The sequence below is a fragment of the Saccoglossus kowalevskii genome, chromosome 19 (assembly GCF_978046115.1).
Source record: "Saccoglossus kowalevskii chromosome 19, keSacKowa6.1, whole genome shotgun sequence".
In the NCBI taxonomy this organism is placed as follows: Eukaryota; Metazoa; Hemichordata; class Enteropneusta; family Harrimaniidae; genus Saccoglossus; species Saccoglossus kowalevskii.
The window spans coordinates 23,105,323-23,126,421 of NC_140659.1; the positions used below are offsets into that span (position 1 = coordinate 23,105,323).

Below are 21,099 nucleotides of genomic sequence, written 5' to 3' on the forward strand. Positions count from 1 at the left end.
ACATTACATTTCGGTGGAGATGTAATTTATAATTACTAGTATGTTGTGCACTATAAGCTATGTCTGACTCTGTGCGCACTGCATTGCGAAAGCTGTAACTAAAATCATTCACACCGCGCGTGCGTATACACCATAATATTCAGTTGTCATCCATTAACGACATGTAACAGCCTCGCCACATAATCGCTCGTACACACGTCTACGACTCACTGACCAATCGTGACGTGTGGATGTAATTTTACAAATATCGAAACTTTGTGGCCACAAAAGGGATATATATTTAAGTTGAACATGGAAACGGACGACTTTATGTCGATGAGCGATGATATGTACTACACGTGTTTGTGCACGCCGTCGTTGTGTTTTCTGCCAGAGAACTTCACTTTCAACAGCACCTACTCTAGTTCAGATGGTGAATACTCCGACTCGGATTATTCAATTGACGATAGTTTTTGCCACGTTGATGACGACGCGATAAACTTGGCTGGAAGGATAACATTGATATTAACCTACGCATTGACTGTGACGTTGACGATCATCGGAAACACCATGGTCATTGTGGTACTATTATGTGGGTCCAGAACCATGTCCGAATTAAACAAATTCATCGTTAATTTAGCAGTGGGAGACATGGCAATGGGCATATTCTGTATGCCATTTACGTTTATTCACGGGATGTTACGGAAGTGGATTTTTGGCGAAGCCATGTGTCCGTTGATCCTCTTCCTGCAACAGGTTAGCCTTATTATTGTCATCCATTGTTGGGAGAACGCTTTGCTTTCTCTCCGACAAAATTTAAAACATTTTACGTATACACATTACCCATGCATATCTAATTTACACTTTGACGGCAGATCCACTCAGTTGTTCACTAATCATGCTCAGTGTAGATATCGTATCAAGTTATTGAATTAGTTAGTATGTATTAGCGCGTTCGTTTAGTACATATTCAGCGAGCGCATTACTGTAAATAAAATCCATCGAATATACCTTTTTTCCTATATTTTACATTCAAATTATTCCGTACAAAACATCCAAAAGAGTCTTTTCGGCGAAAATTTATTCCAGCTAAAATAAAGTATTTTACATTACTTTGGCAAAATTAAATTATTGCATCTGTAACGAGATTTCTCAGAAAAAAACGCCAAAATCAGAAATATATTTCCTCGTTCTCGTTAACTATACTGATATATTCTAATTTCCGGCACATGCATTTAAACGTGTTCACAATAAACAAGAACACTAATAAAGAGGCAAGTAGTTGGATTCAAGCTGTACACAGGAATCAATAATCACAGAGTCATGATTTATAAAGAACATCACTTATCATGTGACAGTTTTTAATTCAATGTATCTATGAGGGGTAAATTCTTCTCCTCGGGGTTCTCCACACTTGTCAGGGTGGAAACTCGTCTCGTCTCTCTATCTCGTCCCCTTGAGGTACGGGATCGGGAAAGTCACTTATACTTTACAGTCAAATAAGACACACACAACGAAATACGTTCCAGCTCTCATCTTAGTCGGTCAATCAGCACTCTATAAGACACAGCGCCCTGGCGAAAAATCCCCAAGACTATCGCAAGGCTGACCCAAGACTCGCCCAAGACTGCGTCAAGGCTCGCTCCAAGTCTCTCCAGGACTGCGTCTGTTCTGGTGTACTCCTCAAGACCAACTCAAACTCTCTTTATTCATTTTCAAAACTCTAACCAATTACAAAACAGTAAAAAGACTCTAGGGCGTAACCTTCAATCATAAAGCCAATCACACTAAGTACTGAATACGTCATATCTTTTGATTAATCGTTCACTACATTAATAACTACGAATACCAACTGTCAGAATTAATAGTCAGAATAGCGACGGTTATCTCGTAATTAGTTCCAAATCACTGAGCCAAGTTCCGTCCAAAACTTCAAATAGGCCTAAACGATGACAGACATAACACAGCAATTCGCTAATAAACAGCTAATTAAGTCGGTCAACAGATACGCGAAAACTTGACATATGACATATCTCGTACATATCTTAGCGTTGCAAGGCATGTCAATTTCGTAAATTATTTACGAAACTGTGTGTCAGCTGCAGTTAGTATCAGACCGTTTCTTGAAATTTGTATTATATTTCGATGTACATTTATGTTGTCAAATAAGTATACCTCTGTTAACTATCACATCAAATGTGGAAATAAAAATATTCTTTTCTTTATCTTTTCAAAACAACAATTGACAACTCACAAGTACACTACACTACATAGTTTACATTTTATTTTGCATTTTAAAACATCGATGCTTAATTTATTCATATATATAGGTTTAGAGCGATTTTATAAAAAAACAAACATATTTATTAATTACAAGTTCAAAACAAATTGCCAGTCGATGTTTTTTGGCATGAATATCGCATATCTTTTTCAGAAAACGGAACTCATATTCAGTCAACCAGGTAATTTCAGTATTAAATATGTTTGTTAGGTAAACAAGACAGTGTATGACTCTAATAACGTGTACATGACAGTAAATTATACTGCTTTGGTGATGATGAGCAAGCTGACGATATCCAACATCACTGTCTGATCTATTTACTTCATGACGCTGGTTGCAGCATTAAATATTATTTTCTTCTCAATGTGTGTCGTAAAGCCTACACAACATTGTGTTGTTTGATTTTAACAATGTAATTCAAGTGGTTTCACAAAACTTACTTTTGACATAAATTCGCCAGTTGGATGAGTAGGACCTAATTCTTAAAACCCAAACGCTTTTGCTTTGGTTTAGGAGCGATACTTTCACCCGAATGTTATTAACAGTACTTATTAAGATACTTGCATTTTTCATGTATCAATACATTGTCTGTTATGTTACACAGATCTCATTTAAAGCAAAATGTCTTTATAATTACTAGTATTTGATCAAGCCTAGCTGACTCTTTATGTAATACAATGATACATATAAATTGATGTTGCATTAATGTGTGTGTTTGTTTGCCGCTAACCCGAAGTTCGTGTGAATAAACAATGTATATTACATGCACTGTGTACGTCACTATGAGTCCCATATCGAACAGGACGCGGCGTGACGACCACCACCCCCTACTGAAATGTATGAATATATTTACCACGACCCAATTTAACCATGGATATGAACAAATCTTGAGTGTATTTGTGATGATAAATACATTATTAAAATATAGCTGCATAGCAGCGATGACGGGTTTCGAGCCTGCATGACTCATGGCATATTGCACTTGCTTGATGTGATTATTTGACGAACGTTTCATGTCTAAAATGCAATGTTCTTAACAAGTCCTCTGGTATTTTGCTATTATGAACCACACTGGAATCAACAGACATAACCATTTATAGTCATCTGTCTAATGTCTGGCAAATTGTTCATGAGTTATAGCGTAATTTCACTTTTTACTAAATCCAAGATGGCTGCCAAAAGAAGCCATTTTTCAAAAATCTGCTTCAAAAACTTTGTAGAGCTATCAACATAGGTGCTATATTCTAAACTGATTGTCAAACAAGCAAGCAATTTTTAAGAAGATAATTTTTTGAGGTTTTTTGCATTTTTGTGATAAATTCAAGATGGTCGCCAAAACCACTTGAATCATGGGAAATATTTTTATGAACACATAATCATCTTATTGAAGGGATGTTGTATGCCAACTATGGTGTCAATCTGGCAAATTGTTCATGACTTATAGCGTAATTTCACTTTTTACTAAATCCAAGATGGCTGCCAAAGGAAGTCATTTTTCAAAAATCTGCTTCAGTAACTTTGTAGAGCTATCAACAGAGATAATATATGCTGAATTGCTTTTCAAACAAGCAAGCAGTTTTTAACAAGAAAATGTTTTGAGGTTTTTTGCATTTTTGTGATAAATCCAACATGGCCGCCAAAACCACTTGAATCATGGGAAATATTTTCATGAACACATAATCATCTTATTGAGCGAATGTTGTATGCCAAGTTTCATTTAAATCTGGCAAATTGTTCATAAGTTATAGCGTAGTTTCACTTTTTACTAAATCCAAGATGGCTGCCAAAGGAAGCCATTTTTCAAAAATCTGCTTCAGTAACTTTGTAGAGCTATCAAAAGAGATACTATATGCTAAATTGATTGTCAAACAAGCAAGCAGTTTTTAAGAGGATAATTTTTTGAGGTGTTTTGCATTTTTTTTGATAAATTCAAGATGGCCGCCAAAACCACTTGAATCATGGGAAATATTTTTATGAACACATAATCATCTTAATGAAGGGATGTTGTATGCCAACTTTGGTGTCAATCTGGCAAATTGTTCATGAGTTATAGCGTACTTTCACTTTTTACTTAATCCAAGATGGCTGCCAAAGGAAGCCATTTTTCAAAAATCTGCTCCAGTAACTTTCTAAAGCTATGGTCATAGATGCTGCAAATCAAATTTCTAATCACATGAGTGAGCCATTTTTAAAAAGAAGATTTTAAAAGTTTTTTGTCAATTTTCAGAAAATCCAATATGGCGGCCAAGGTCACATGACCGCTAAATATTTTGTTGCCGATATTTGCTAGACATGAGCCAATGATGCCACACACAAAAACCGGAAGTTCCTAGATCCTCAGAAAGATCGCATTGGATTGTGGGAAAATAAATAGTTATCAACACAAATGTCGCACATGCGCAGCGCGACGACTGCCGCCCTTTAAACAAGTGTGACAGCCTATAAACTATTTAGTTACATATATTATGCATGTAGCAATACATATCAATAACAATTCAATTTGGGATTACATAACATACCATAGACTTGAAGCCATCTTGATTTTTTGCCATATTACTTTATCTTAGACGTGAATAGTATGCCCCTTAATTGCAATGGGGACTATGTCATTTAACAATGACTTGTAATGTAGATAGATCAGAAGTAAATGTCAAGGTATTCTATTATACAAGATTATACTAAATTACCTCAATATTTCAACATCTGTGTCAGATAAAAAACATCGACCACTGTGAGGTACCATGGATACAGCATATACTGATACGTCCGTAGTTTATATGAAGTGACTGTGAAAGGTGATTTAGAACCCAGGGGACATAAAAGTAATGGTAGTTTAGTAACCATGTGGTTTGTAAGTGTCAAGTCTGATGTACTTCTAAGTATGCCGTACTGCATGTTGTCACATTAACTCTCAAAATAGTTTATACAAGAAACGCGTAATTATTTGCATTTAATTTACAAGTATAAATTGCTATCGATTAAAACATAGACTTGAACGCCCCAAGGATAAATAGACACCAAAACACGTGTTCAGAATGCAAATTGCAAAATAAACACTGAAGAAGAAATAATGTTTCTTTTAGCGTAAAGGGATGTTTAATTACCTTCACCAAAAAGGTGAACATCATTTTCAAGGTTGGGAACCTAATTTGTACTCCATAGGCCCTGGGGAATTCTTACTTAGGTGCCTGAATAAAGAATATGCACATTGTTTTTATGTATCCTGGTATTAATTTGTTTTTGTATGTGTCTATTCTGTTTTCATGTATGTATGTATGTACGTATGTCTGCCTATCTTTCCCTCACAACAGGGACGATTGGTTGTTATAGAAACGGTAATTTTGGGAATGGTTGCTTATTTATAATACAGAAAGTTAAGGTTGGATGCTGATGAATGAACCCAAATCACTTATATTTTAGTAGAAATGTGAATGCGATTGTGACAGATTCAGTAATTTTGGGAATGTTTTTTCATGTATAATTTGTAATTTTCTTGTATAATTTTCTGTATCCTGGTAGCATCACTATATAAAGACTGCATACAATATTATGTTCGGCCGAGCCTCATTAACTTTACGAAGCGACATAATATGGAGTAACACATGTTACTTATGTAATCGTTTATTTTAAACTATTTCACAATATGAGAATATCCATTACATTGCTAATCACGTATTGTTGTGATTTCAACATCCAAGAAGACTAATGATCCAATTTATCTGACATTCACTCATGTGGCAGACCAAATTAGCAGATAAGTGGCTGCTGTCAAATATAGTTTTAAACAGATGATAATTTATAATCTTGTAAATATGCGGATTTTGAAAATGCACATGGCTTGTTTATGATCTACGTTATAGTCGTACCAATGCCCTTATCGGCAAATATATAGAAATAGCCTGCCATCAGTATTCATGGACACGATTCTTCCTAAAAAGTTTGAATGAGATGAAATGTATGGAATAATAAACATCAAATCGTATTCAGGTATGGAGGGGTTGCTTTTTCCGGGCTTTAGTGTTTTAAATTGACAAGCCAAACATCTTATATGGTGTTATAGCGGGTAACTAAACATAAATCAAGATGTAATAATTACAAATACTATACGTGTAAACATGCCAACGTCGTCATACAAGTGGAATGAACTTTACAACTCTACCTCTGGGGTGAATACATATATCATAACTATTGTTTTTGCCATCAATACACGGTTTCCCTCATACGTTGTATTACACTTTGACTGATTATATATTTTATATCAGAATAACACAATGTTACAATTATGTTGTTGCGCAAAGTTTGAAATACTGTTACAAATATTGACAACCAATTTAGTTTTCTATGATAAAATCACATAGAACGGTCTTTGCGAATTAAAATGTTACTTTATGTAAATATAGCCAATTTAAGTATATCTTATACGATTTGTGTCAAAGGCAATAATTTTAACAACTCTTTCAATGTTCATTGTGTAATATTCATATAATAATTGCAAATTAATGCAATTTCTGTTCCAGGTTTCTGTCGGAGTAAGCATATATACGCTAACGGCTATTGGTATTAACCGCTATCAAGCAGTAACTAACCCCATAAAGGCGAAAGTGTCGACGTCAAGAACCAAGTTTATCATACTGGGCATCTGGGTGTTATCACTTATCATATCGATAGAACCGCTGATCAATGCGAGGGCCGTGCTGAAAGAATCCCGTAATGGTGACTGGTACTACCAATGCGATGAACATTGGTCACATCACAGCACATCCATCGTGTATGAAGTGTGTATGTTTCTATTTGTATTCGCAGTGCCACTAGGTGTACTAGGGTGGACGTACACCAAAACGGCGGTTATTATCTGGAAACGATCGTTGCCAGGCAACGCCCATAGTAACAGGGATGCGGCACATCTCACCGCAAAGAAAAAGGTTAGTATATATAATTCTTTTTCGAAGTATGTTCATTGACAATGATATTATAGAAAAATGTGGTAAATATGGCGGGGCAAATGTTGCATCTGTTACCTTTTCTGTTGTAGATATTGAAGATGTTGATCGTAATTGTTATCGCATTCGCTGTCTGCTGGCTGCCATTGAATATATTCAACATCATTATAACTATTGACCAACGATATTTAAAACATTCGAAATACTACAAGATGGTCATCGGTGTCTACCTCACCTGTCATTGGTTGGCGATGGCAAACAGTTTCCTGAATCCCTTCGTCTATACGTTTTTCAACGACACATTCAGGGTAAGATAATATTTTACATCAATAATGCATGTTCATTAAAACATGGTCGCATTTTTTCTTAACGAGCAGCAACTATCATAACACAACACAATCATTATCACGCGACTTATCAATCATGCGACGTGATTGGCTAATCTGCGGTAAAGGGGTGGGTAGTGCGCATGTTTTGGAAACTTACAAACTGTATGTAACATTATCATATGCGCAAGCGTGATGTAACATTTGGTAAAATATGTTGTCCGCATCCACCGACGAGAAAATCCTATAAAGTACCCATAATCCTTCAGTGTGTAGTATGGTAAATGTACATTTAGAATAATTAGGTATGACGTGATACTAATATAAAACACCTAATTATTGCCGGACAACAGCATATCACGTCTTCAAATCGGTCGCATATTCTTTTTTCCCATATCATAGCACCATGGGGAAACATAACTCTGACTGACGTTGCCCGCATGGCAAATCAATAGGTGTACCTCGCAACACTTTGTTGTTTGTTATTGAGATGAATAAAAAACAAAATCACCATTCATTTAATTCTCATATATCAGCAGTGCCAGTTGGATGCTGTATAGTCCTGATATGCAGTCGCGTTTTATTGCCTAAAATCACGGAAGTGAACCTCGCCTGCCAGACATCAATTAGATTGTAATGTGCCATAGCAAATACATCATCCGATGACCTCTGACAGGCGACCTGGTTTCAATGCAAGGTATTGCGCGAGTCTATTTGAGAGGTTTTTAAGTGATTTCTGCATCAGCCAATCCATTTGTCATCTGTGTCCATAATATGAATGAGCCGCACTGATATATACAGTAGCGCTAATGTATAATCCTTTATCATAGCGAATAGATCTTGTAAACACGCATAGGTTCGGATGGTTGTGAAAATCTTCATTTCTATTAAATAGTATTGCATGGACACACATGGGTTACCGACCCTCGTTTTTTATGTTACTGTACGTAGTACAATACAAGCTCTGTGAGAAAAAAAGTAAGCATTGCCATTTATTTTGAAACTGTGGATAATAAAAGGCCTTTTAAAAATGGTATTCAAATTTTGGTATTTTGCGCTACACTAATATATTCGCGATATAACATTTCTACACGCTTTGTGACGTAGAAACTGCAACTAACATACAGAGGTATGTTCAAATGTTTGCTGGACATATTGAGATTTTGGTGGAGTTATACTCGACACATATGATGAAAAAATATGTCCTGAGAAAATCTACCATTTTGACATATAAAACGCAGTTTCTCCAAATAGACATATGCTTGCACTCATATTGTCTTATATTCGAACTGGCGTGGTTTGTTCCCATCGGGCACACATTGTAAACGTGAAACTATATCAAACATCCTTTAAGTCATTTTGTACAGCAGTCCTACCCACCGTGAAAATAGAACATATCGCATATTGGTTTCATTTAAAGTCTGCGCACGTTCGCAGAGAAATGACCTGCGTCAAAATGTTGACACGATGTTTGTGAAGTCACCCGAATATACAGCGACTCGACACAATACTGGGAGTATTGAGAATAATCTCTTTAATCTGAATTCAATAACGCATATGTTGTGATAGGTATGTTGCATCTATACACAATACACAGAAATACTTAATTAATTGTTGTGTTATAGATATTCCGATACATTCTGTGTAATAGCATATACGTATCTTCCGATTTTGACTTGTTATCTATGATAACTTTAATTTTCGATTCACAGCGCGATTGTAAACTTGATAAGCTCAGGGAGCTCACTGACACGCTTCCTAAGCCGATAAAATCCGCCACGGTTTGTGTTATTGTCGTCAATTGTAAGAACATCGTGCGTTGACTGCATATACGCGGCCGGCATACTTCTGTATTATTGGCATTTGACATTTGCGAAATGCCGAAATATTTGAACTAGGAAGTAGATTTGGAATCCTCCATAGAAAATAACATATTATACTATATGTTCAACGATTTATTGAATGAAATGTATGAAAAAAAATTTCAAAATATCTTTAGATCCCACTAGTAACACTTTTTTGTACGAAATTATTGTGTATCATTCGGTGCTAATACTGAATGATGAATAATCCCAATGGTAACGAGTTGGATAAGAATTCAACATATGTACATGTATTGTGAAAGATCAATAGTGGTATCTAAACAAAACCAGTGTGCATCATTATTTCTGTAAGTGGATGCCTTAGAAACAAGAAAGATGCAAAAATCTGAAATCGCTATCCTTGCGTGAACACGTTGACATTTACTGATATACTAGTATACAGATTTTCTGAGGCGATCTTGATCCGGGGTATTGACAATCCCATGAGAGCTAATTACAATCAATTGTTATTTTCAACATTATTTTACTCGTGTCGTGTCAACTCAAATAAGAAAGTACTTGCTTATGTAATGTTTGGTACTTAAGATCAGATTTAATATTATTATTATTTAATATTACTTATATACGAAGTTTCCTTTCAACCGGACTCTTCATTTTTTAAGGAATATTTGAACAGTACATGACATGTTTTGACGAAAGTTCTAGTCTGCTAACCAACCAATTCCCGGGCGGACACTCCTCCCTGATAGTGGAGTGCTTCGCCGGAACATTCACCTTGAAAATTCAAGATGCGTCTTAGCAGCGTGGAACATCTTGTGCATTGTCGTGCTTTAGATAGTAATTTTTGTAAAATGTGTGTGTTTTTGCAGTTAGTTTAACCATTTTAATTCCTTCAGAGGAATGTTAAGGGTTACAATAAACCGAGGATACAATTCATTTCTAAGCGTAGTACATAATTCAATGATGTTTCGGGTTTCAATTATCAGTTGACAGGTGTGTTTGTAGCAGTTATCTTATTTATTATTCAATGCTGCTCCAAGGAATAAGAGGATTTTATAAAAGGGTTCAATGCCATGCGTGTTATAGATGTCATATTATATGCTAGTATATCTGCGAACGATCGCCAACAGTTACGTTAATATGTGCATAAAAGAAGGCACTTATGTTAAAGCGGGAGGGTCGTCACATGCGCACGCGCGGGAATTGAGCCCCAAGCGACGATAACAATACACGCTAAAAAAGCAAAGGCTCATGGGTAGACGCTTGTTTGTAAACAATGGCCATCTGACGCATGCGCAGGTGACGACTCCCCCGCTTTAAGAATATCCTTAACAAACAAATCTTCAAACAACAAGCCATGCATGACACAGTTCCCGTTAGTTATCAAATTTAAGATATATAGTTTTGTTTATAGTAATATAGCTGGAATATAACTATGTCAGGAATATGATTTTTTTAACATTAAAATGATTGACATTTGTATCTGATCGTCAAACAAGTACTTGTCCATATTGAGAGATATTGCTCTGGAACAGCATTCAAAATCAGCCATTTTGAATACATGTATATATAACATGATATATAACGAATATATAAAATTTGAATATAATCAGTCAAAGCATTTAAGAGATATGGGTCTAGAAGCCCAATCATTAAAATAAAATGGCCGCCAGTCAGCCATTTTGTATCCAATCTGAAAAATAAAATGACGTGCATCAGGAACCCGTAATGACTAATGTATGTACCAAGTTTGAACGAAATCCATCCATAAATTCCAGAAATGCTTGATATTTGATGATTTTTTTAGCAAAAAATGACCACCATTCGGCCATTTTGAATAGGATCGTCAAACCAATATATCCGTTTATCTATGACATGATGTATAATGAATATTTAAAATTTGAATATAATCAGTCAAAACAAGTCGGAGAAGCCCATTCATTAACACAAAATGGCCGCCAGACAGTCATTTTGAATCCGATCTTTAAAATAAATGACGTGCATCAGGAACCTGTAATTTCTAATATATGTACCAAGTTTGAACGAAATCCATCCATAAATGCCAGAAATGCTTGATATTTGATTATTTCTTAGCACAAAAACGGCCACCATTTGGCCATTTTGAATAGGATCGTCAAACCAATATATCTGTCTATCTATGACATAATGTATAATGAATATTTAAAATTTGAATATAATCAGTCAAAACAAATCGGAGATATGGGTCTAAAAGCCCATTCATTAAAACAAAATGGCCACCAGACAGCCATTTTGAATCCGATCTTAAAAATAAATAATGTGCATCAGGAACCTGTAATGTCTAATATATGTACCAAGTTTGAACAAAATCCATCAATAAATGCCAGAAATACTTGATATTTGATGATTTCTTAGCACAAAAATGGCCACCATTTGGCCATTTTGAATAGGATCGTCAAACCAATATATCTGTCTATCTATGACATAATGTATAATGAATATTTAAAATTTGAATATAATCAGTCAAAACAAATCGGAGATATGGGTCTAAAAGCCCATTCATTAAAACAAAATGGCCACCAGACAGCCATTTTGAATCCGATCTTAAAAATAAATAATGTGCATCAGGAACCTGTAATGTCTAATATATGTACCAAGTTTGAACAAAATCCATCAATAAATGCCAGAAATACTTGATATTTGATGATTTCTTAGCACAAAAATGGCCATCATTTGGCCATTTTGAATAGAATCGTCAAACCAATATATCTGTCTTTCTATGACATGATGTATAATGAATATTTAACATTTGAACATAATCAGTGAAAGCAAGTCAGAGATATGGCACGAAAACCCCATAATTAAAATCTTATCTGAAAAACAAAATTATTTGCATCAAGATCCCATAATGTCTAATGTATATACCAGGTTTGAACAAAATCCATCTGTAAACAGCCGAGAAATGCTTGATTTTTAAGATTTTTTAGCACAAAAATGGCTGCCATTCGGCCATCTTGAATCAGATCATAAAACAAAATGATGTGCATCAAGGTTCTATAATGTCTAATGTATATACCAAGTTCGAGCAAAATTCATCTGTAAACAGCCGAGAAATGCTTGATTTTGATGATTTTTAGCACAAAAATGGCCGCCATTCGGCCATCTTGATACAGGTCCGGACGCACGCACGCACGCACGCGTGTATGCACGGACACACGCACGCACGGACACACGGAGGTCAACACACAAGTCCCCGTTTTCGGACTGCGTCCGAACGGAGACTAACAAACTTAACACTGCAATCATTCGACATGCAACCTAAACTGCAATGGTCTTAAATAACTTCGATCTAATAGTTTCTTACAGCACGTAGATGCACCAGTAACGTTTGTGAAATAAAAAAAATGTTCGTAAGTAGTTGATTATTTTATTTTATTTTTGTATTTTAGGGAGACCTAAAACGTCTTATCAAACGTATTAGACACAACGACGCATCCTTGGTTCATAGAAGAAGATTCGGGTTTTCCGTCTCATCTAATGATGGACCAAGTCGTTCATTGCGGAGTACACTGACAACGACAGTGTCATCCGGATTCCAGAAAAGAAAAGAGCTCCGCTTCGCTGAAAATAACGCATAAATTTACTACCTACTCAATGTAATGGCTACACCAGTTTAGTTGTATAGTGAGTACATTGTGTGCAGCTTAGGATTACGTCATATTACAAAATGTACTTACAAATGCACTCTATATTGTATTCAACTGTAAATCTAAGTGATTAGTACTAGTATTTAATTTCTCTAAAGCCCGCCACACTACTCTACACTCCCCGATGCACACCGAGTGAACATGCACGCAATCTACGTTCAGTTTTTTTCAGATAGGTTCATTACGACTGAGATTTGAGTGAGTGAGTGCCGCACACTGCTACACGTAATGGTACACACTGTCACGACTGAACATCGGATTTCATTCAACTTATTATTCACCCTTTATATTCTTACTCAGTATGCAACGTGTCAAATGGCCTTTCTTTGGGACCAATCTGCTACACTTTCTGTTCATCCAAATAACCCCATATGTTGCGGATCGTAAACTGTGACGAGCATTAATACCTGCCCGTTTTAAAATAAAACTGTAAATCAGATAATATATATATATACAGATATTATGACATTGAATAAATAAAAAATGCTCGGTTGCAACATGTTTCCATACAATCGTTTGTAATTAAGATAATACTCGCGTATTCACAGTGATTAACGTTTTGTGAAATTTTACGTAAAGAAAATGGCAATAGAGATTCTTTCATTTCTTCTTTAATCCAAATTACATGACGAGTTTCAATTATTTAAGCTGTCCACTTGTAGCAGAACTATGAAGTAATATTTAATAATTTTAACAATGTGATAAAAAGAACGTAAAAAACGATTACCCACGAACACGTGCATATACCTCAATTTATGTTTTGTATTATGTTTATCTTGTATAATGCATATGCACATTGGTTAAACTGGCCAGTTGAACGACGTAGACTAAGTGTAAACAATGCGTAATACAAAACGCTTCGACTGCTATTACAAATGCGTTGGTTGGCATTCACAAACCTCGGCTTTTTATTACAAAACGCGTCAAAATTATTACAAAACGACTACACGTGTTGTGTTGAGATGAGTTGAGATGAGTCGGGGACGTGTTCAGTCGGACAGTGTGCAGCGGGCTTAATGCAACTACACGCACATGTAAATGGTATTTAGACGATAAATACAGATTGTTATATTAAAGGTCGGCAGTCGTCGCGCTGCGCTGCCACAATTCAATGCGCTCTTTTAATGGAAATCACAAGAATGAGGTGGACGCGAATTGCACTATTTACCGCCGGTGACTCCTTCGATACCTTCCAATCATCTAAAAAATAACTAATTTAAAGCTAGGTAACGTCCCAGTTTTGTACTCGTTGATCTGCGCAGCAGTCAAAGTCGCCATCTTTGTTTATATGAGACCCATATATCTCGCGCATGCGTGACGCAACGACTACCGCCCTTTAACCGTGCATTATTACGAGTATGACAAGTACGTACGTTAGTGAAATCAATAACATAATTATAACATGTAGCTCACGTGTGGATTACGTCGAGTTCTAGTGTCCATGGAGACTCATTTGACACTAGTTAATTTCTGATGCGGAAAATGTCGATATGCATGCAACTCATGAGGTGATTTTATTGGGTTATTTCAGAATTATTTTACTCATTTGATCTCAATTAACCTCTAGCTGATGATGCAGCGATATGGTGCATTACTAATGCAACCCGTAACTGCAAGGCAAAACAATATATGATTATACAAATAGATGGCTGTCCTTCGGTCTGTCAGGTGTTATGTTGTTTGTAAGTAACTATTCATTTTTATTAGAATGGTGTTTAAAATAAATATGTGTTGGATAAATATATAATGACAAAGGTGTTTACTATAATGACATGTTTGAGTGTTTATTCTGCGTATATATTCAACATTCATATTGATACTTGATATCATAATTGTGTCTGTATGCACAGTCAGCTGGCGCACCAGTGATAAAAAAATAAATGCGATATTTACTATATGGGAGCGCCATCTTGAATGCGGCATAAATAAGAGACAAGTTGTGAAACGCGTTTTTCAGATTCCTACAAATCAAGACAAAAATGCCAATCTTTCACAGAAAATTGTCATTCCAGCTCAGCAGCCAATCAGCGACGGCCTTATAGTTAGATGACAATTAGTAGCATACATGATTGAATGAAACCCATGTTTCCTTGACGGTAACCTCGCGCTGATTATTCCATCTTGCGCATGTTTACTTGTTCGGGAGAAGAAACAAATATAATTCTTTCTGGGCTGTTTTTTTTTTACCGAATTATTGTCGTTATTGTTATGTTCACCCATTGTTCGATCGACGATTTTCGAGATCTTTGTAAAAATGGAAGTTTATTTCGTTTCCATTGTAAATGGACACACCTGGTTCTTTAGAGCACAAGGGGCGCGATATGGAGAAACTCAGTTGAAACTCGCAGATTACCCAGCGGAGCTGTTGGTATGGGGGTCTCTCCGGCGTCGTCCGTCCCGCGTCCCGGTCCCGCGTGAAGTTTTCCTTTAAACGACTTCTTCTTCAACAGTACTTGACCAATTACATTCATATTTGTACCAAAGGTACTTGGGGTGGTCCTCTGTCAGATTTGTTAAATTTGTGTCAAAATATGCAAATTTGGATTTTTAGTGAATATTTTTGTCATTTTTGGTAATTTTGTTATTTTCGATAACCAGTCCAAAACCGTGAGTCCAATTGCTTTCATATTTGCAGCAAGGATACGTTGTGTGGTCCTCTGTCAGATTTTTTGAATTCGTCTCAAAATATGCAAATTTGGATTCGAAACCGTAAAGCCAAATGCTTTGATATTTGCAGCAAAGGTACTTGGGGGTTGTCCTCTGTCAGATTTGATAAATTTGTGTCAAAATTGGATTTTTAGTGAATGTTTTCGGTAGAGAAGGTTATTTTCGACAACTAGTCCGAAACCGTCCACCACAATGCCACTTTATTGATTTTTGTTCAATGATAATGAAGACAGCGGAGCTATTTCGACCGTCAGTTCGCTTGTTTTTAACAGTTTTGTATGAATCAGCGCGCGCTCAATAAATATACCCAAACACTTCACGATAAATTACATTGTCAATTTCTAATTTATTTGGTTATTTTTAATTACTGCAAAATAATTATTTTTAATCGCATTTAATTTCACTATTTTGAGCATATTCACTTTTAAGTTTACGAATTTGCTTGCCAACGCAACAACATCTTCGCCGAAGGTTGTGCATTTTTCATCACATGACAAGGAGTTTCAGAACTAACCAGTCAACATTATAGAAATATGACGTGCTGTTTTCTGTGGTGAAAGATCACTAATGTAACAGTCTAGAGTTAGACTGACGACTATTGTGCTACATGGATATGGTGCGGTCTGGGAAATGCACATGGCTACTGATACATAGTTGCCACTATAGTGTTCATGACGATGACTTTTTGTTGTTGACATAACTACTCTATTCACAAGGTGTATCACTGATAGTATCAAAAAATACACTAGTTTTGTATGTTCATAATTAAACAATCTATATTTGCATAAAAAGCATCATTTCTGGAAAACAATTAACCTCAGTTAAGGAGGGGGGGGGACTCAGTTGACGTATGGTACTGCATGACATATCTCACAAATAAATGATAATCAACAATTTAGCTTTCACCAGAGTAAATGAAAGAATGTGCACCTGATACACACTACTTACACCAGTTTCTAGATGCAATAATCTGATTATTTTGCTTCAGTGACCATTCTATAATATGAATTTATTGCCATTTGGTAGGTTGTTATACGACTCATCCTTATCTTTGATTCAGAAAGCAGAGTTCTATTACATTCACAAAAAAATAATTCAAAAATTGAAATGCAAAAGGCTTAGTTCTAAGTGTGCAACTGCACAAGTTATTAATAAAAAAGCAAAAATTAAAAAGCAGCAAATGGAGATTGACTCACTCAAACTGGAGTTATGCAAATCACAGGAAGAGAATATTAAAAGTGAGCCACTACCGATTATCAATGATGGGTCTACTAAAAGAACTTTTATTGTTGGCGATTCTATTATTAGAGATGTGAAATCAGGAAGACTGGCCAATACGGATGTAGTACCCATTAGTGGTGCAATGTTTCCGGACATTGGTATTGCAGTGAACAACATGCAGGATTGGGTCATGAAAGCAGATAATGTAGTTGTGCACTGTGGCACAAACATTGTATTATGTTATTGAGTAATGTGAAACTTGTTATAATAGATAAAATAAAATATTGCATACTTCAAATATAAGTGTCTTGCGGGAGAGTGGGTGTGAATGATGCAAGTTCGATGTCATTGTGCATGGTAGATGTCTGTTCGATGTGATAAAATAAATAGCACATGATTATTCGGCAATATCACGATTTGTTGCTTGTCCAAGGGATGGTGGTCATGACCATAATATTGATGATGCCATAACCGAAGGCGAGCCTGAGGGCATCATCAACATTATGGTCATGACCAACACAAGCATGTGTTATTATTTAATTCAGGCTCGCCTTCGGCTCTGGCATCATCAATGTTATGGTCATGACCACCATCCCTTACACAGGCAACAAATCGTGATATTACCCTGAGGCCTCACAAGCATGTGTTATAAGTTAACTATCATATCACCTCTATGCCGATGATACCCAGTTATACATATCATTTCAATCGAACTCAGTATATGATCGTGACTTAGCTATGAATTGTGTCAGTGAACTGAAAGATTGGATGTACTGCAATAAGCTAAAACTAAATCCCGAGAAAACAGATTTGTTAGTTTTTGGCATGCCTCAGCTAATTAAGAAATTAAATTTGATTTCCCTCAAAGTTGATAATACTTTAATTTCTGTCAGGAATGATGTACGTAATCTGGGTGTGATGTTTGATACACATTTGAATATGGCAAGTCATGTAAGTCAGGTAACAAAATCATCAATTTATCATCAGTATAGGATTTCCCAGATCAGAAAATATCTTTCAACAAAAACTACCGAGATTATTGTTCATGCTCTTGTGGGATCAAGGCTTGATTGCTGCAATAGTTTATTATATGGTATAACGAATGTGCAATTATCTAAATTGCAGAGGGTACAGAATACAGCAGCTAGGATTGTTTTGAAGAAAAGAAAATATGACCGTATTACAGCTGCTTTGATTTCTCTACAGTGGCTTCCAGTAAAGGATCGTATTGTATATAAATTAATGATGTTAGTATACAAAGCCCTCAACGGCCAGTCCCCTAAATATATTAGTGAAATGTTTCATCCGCATGTGACACTTTTGTACACACTCAGGTCATCTTCAAACTTACTTACTGTACCATTTTCAGGTTTAGTAACATGTGGTGATAGGCCATTTGCTGTATGTGGACCACGTTTGTGGAACGCTCTACCAAGACATGTAAAAAAATGGAACAATATTATTGATTTTAAGGTACATTTGAAAACTTATTTGTTCAAGAAAGCATATAGTTTGTAATTTGTCTTTATTTGGTATAATTTATAGTTTTATGTCATGCATTGTTGATCAGTTATTGCTGTAAATAGCGCAATATAAGTAAATAAATTATTATTATTAATAACAATGATTTTCACTAGTTTGATGTACTTACATTATCTATAGTATGTTCTAAATCAATCGAGAGGCAATTAAGACAAACGCTTGTATATTGAAATGTGGAGATACAATACAAGCTTAGCCCCATAATGGCAGTCAGGAACATTGATTCAATAAATGTGATTCAAACTTGCACACAAGCTTTCTCTGTCCTTAGTTGGTGCCCATAATCAATCCTAATAAAGCTAATACCAAGTATTCTATTACACAAATTTGTAATTTCATTAATCCATCGAAAACTGGCTGTCCACAAAGCAAGTACTACAAGGACCCTCATTTTGGGACTGAGCATACCCTCTTCATTTGCAGGTGACTACCCTCTCGCGATTGCATTTTGTCAGATGCTACATTGTGTCTGTTGTTAATAAATTAAAGTGTTTGAATGTGACACATTTCGTAAATAATGAAAACAATCATAGTATCCAGAAATAGGGTCAAGTAATACCTTTAGCAGAATTAAAAACTCAAAGTAATTTGGGTAAAAAAAAACAAACAATTTATTGTTAATACACACAAAATTTACAATATCTTGAAGCCTATTTGCCTATAATTCAGTTATTTATATTTTTGGGTTACAAAAAAAGAAAAACATTGAAGTATTGGGTAAGAATGGACGCAAACATAGACAATTCAGTTTTTAACCTATATGAAGGCGACAAGTATATACAATTATTTGTTATCTAAAATACAGTTGTTTAATGTAAAATATATCCGGTAGAGCATATCTTCACAAAGATAACTGTCCTAGAAAGCACTATAAATTGTGAGAAAGCCATCCATATATATATATGCAGTCAACAAAAGTTGAGCAAATTAAAGGGAAGCTAATGTACATGCTGAATCAAACTTTAGGTAAACCACAACAATGTTAAAGTAACAAGGAAATGTACACATCAGCCCAGAGAATGAACTTCAAAATGACACTGTACATAAATGAATTTTATATAGCAAACTAATCATACCCAATTGGTGGCCTCACAATAGGTAAACCCTCGCGCTAAATTGCTTAGATAACTACAGATGGTAGCTACACAAGTCATTGGGAGTGCCTGCATCTTCAGACAAATTTCATTGGAATAGCTTCATTGAAGAGTCTCCAAAAAATTATCCAACAAAACTTTGCATTCAAATTCCATAGACAAGTGATTTTTTTTTAGTCATTTTACAATTTTCAGGGTCCAACTCAAAACATTTCATTCTCAACATGTGCATGACATGACCGCGAGAAAACAATGTAAAATAGTCTTGTGTTACACCTGATGCACTAGTTGCTTATTATGCCATCTGAAATGGCTACCAAGACTGTCAAAACACATTTATTCACATCATTATTTTTTAATTTCGCTATTTTTATCGATAATTAAAATCTGCTAAATTAAATCCACATGTGGTAAATGTTGACATGGTAACTATTATGTAAAAAACTGAAATTAACATTTTACCAGTAACATCACAAATTTTCCCCCTATTAATTATTGCATAGTCGTGTGAAAAAAAAAAATTGGGTGATTTACTTCAAATTACAAGAACAATTCATCCATTGCATCCTTATCCTTTAGGGCAGCGGATGATTTGCATATCAATGGGTACAAGAACTAAATTTTTTTCAATGCATTGCTGGATACCACTCACAGAAAAATACTACTAACAAGTTCAACAACAGCCTCTAATGTCAATACAATAAAAATCTGTTAAGACAGAAAAATGTTATTACTTTAATACATGTAAGATTTGTAAAACCTAAAAGACACAAATATTGTATAACCACAAATTTTATAATTTGATAAAGGCTTTCTCAAGACAGTAAGTCCACAACATTCAATTTTGTCAAGGTAAATATTCCCGAACATAGTAAAGTTATCATTGTAGCAATTCAGTGCTCTATCAAAAATACAAACAGCGTGGTGGTTTTGCCACTGGTCTAAAACTACTACAGCCACCCTGACTGCCACAGCAGTTTATATCTACCATGCCACTACTGATTAGCAGCACATCTCTGAAGCAATATTGATTGAAGAGTATGGCTCCATATGTTTATGATAAATCATAACCTTTCATACAGAGATACACAACATTATCTAAGCTGTCAATATTTGTGAGAGTATAATGCAGTAATTGAGATAAAATCATTTATCATTTGTTCCCCTCCATTAACAGCCAGTAATTCAAATTAGATCATGCCAGACCCGATAACAAGGATTTTTTCTTCAGGTTGAGAACTGCATTTGTAGTTATTTTTCCCCTTATTTGTTAATCCACGAGCCAAAATGATTTCTGTGGAACCAAATGAACACTCACACATGGGGTAAAATTTGACACTCCTGTATGTGTATGTGTATGCATATGCAAACACAGAAGGCCATTCCCAAGGCATGATTGTGAATGCTACATTATGTGTTTGTACCACAAAGATAATTTTGGTGAAGTAAATTGCCTACATGACGAAAATTAGTTCTAAATGAATATCAGTAACTGATTCCAAAAGTGAAAATCTTGTGATTAAAATGAAAATCTTCTGGA

The 21,099-nt window shown here is 35.4% G+C and overlaps 1 protein-coding gene across 1 annotated transcript; it reads left to right on the plus strand.

Moving 5' to 3' along the window:
• Nucleotides 1-291: 291 nt before the first annotated feature.
• On the plus strand, nucleotides 292-12,966 carry LOC100372370 (prolactin-releasing peptide receptor-like). The gene is made up of 4 exons (XM_002734653.2): nucleotides 292-735; nucleotides 6,778-7,182; nucleotides 7,293-7,508; nucleotides 12,778-12,966. The coding sequence occupies exons 1-4, from the start codon at nucleotides 292-294 to the stop codon at nucleotides 12,964-12,966; spliced, it is 1,254 nt and encodes a 417-aa protein (XP_002734699.2).
• Nucleotides 12,967-21,099: the final 8,133 nt, after the last annotated feature.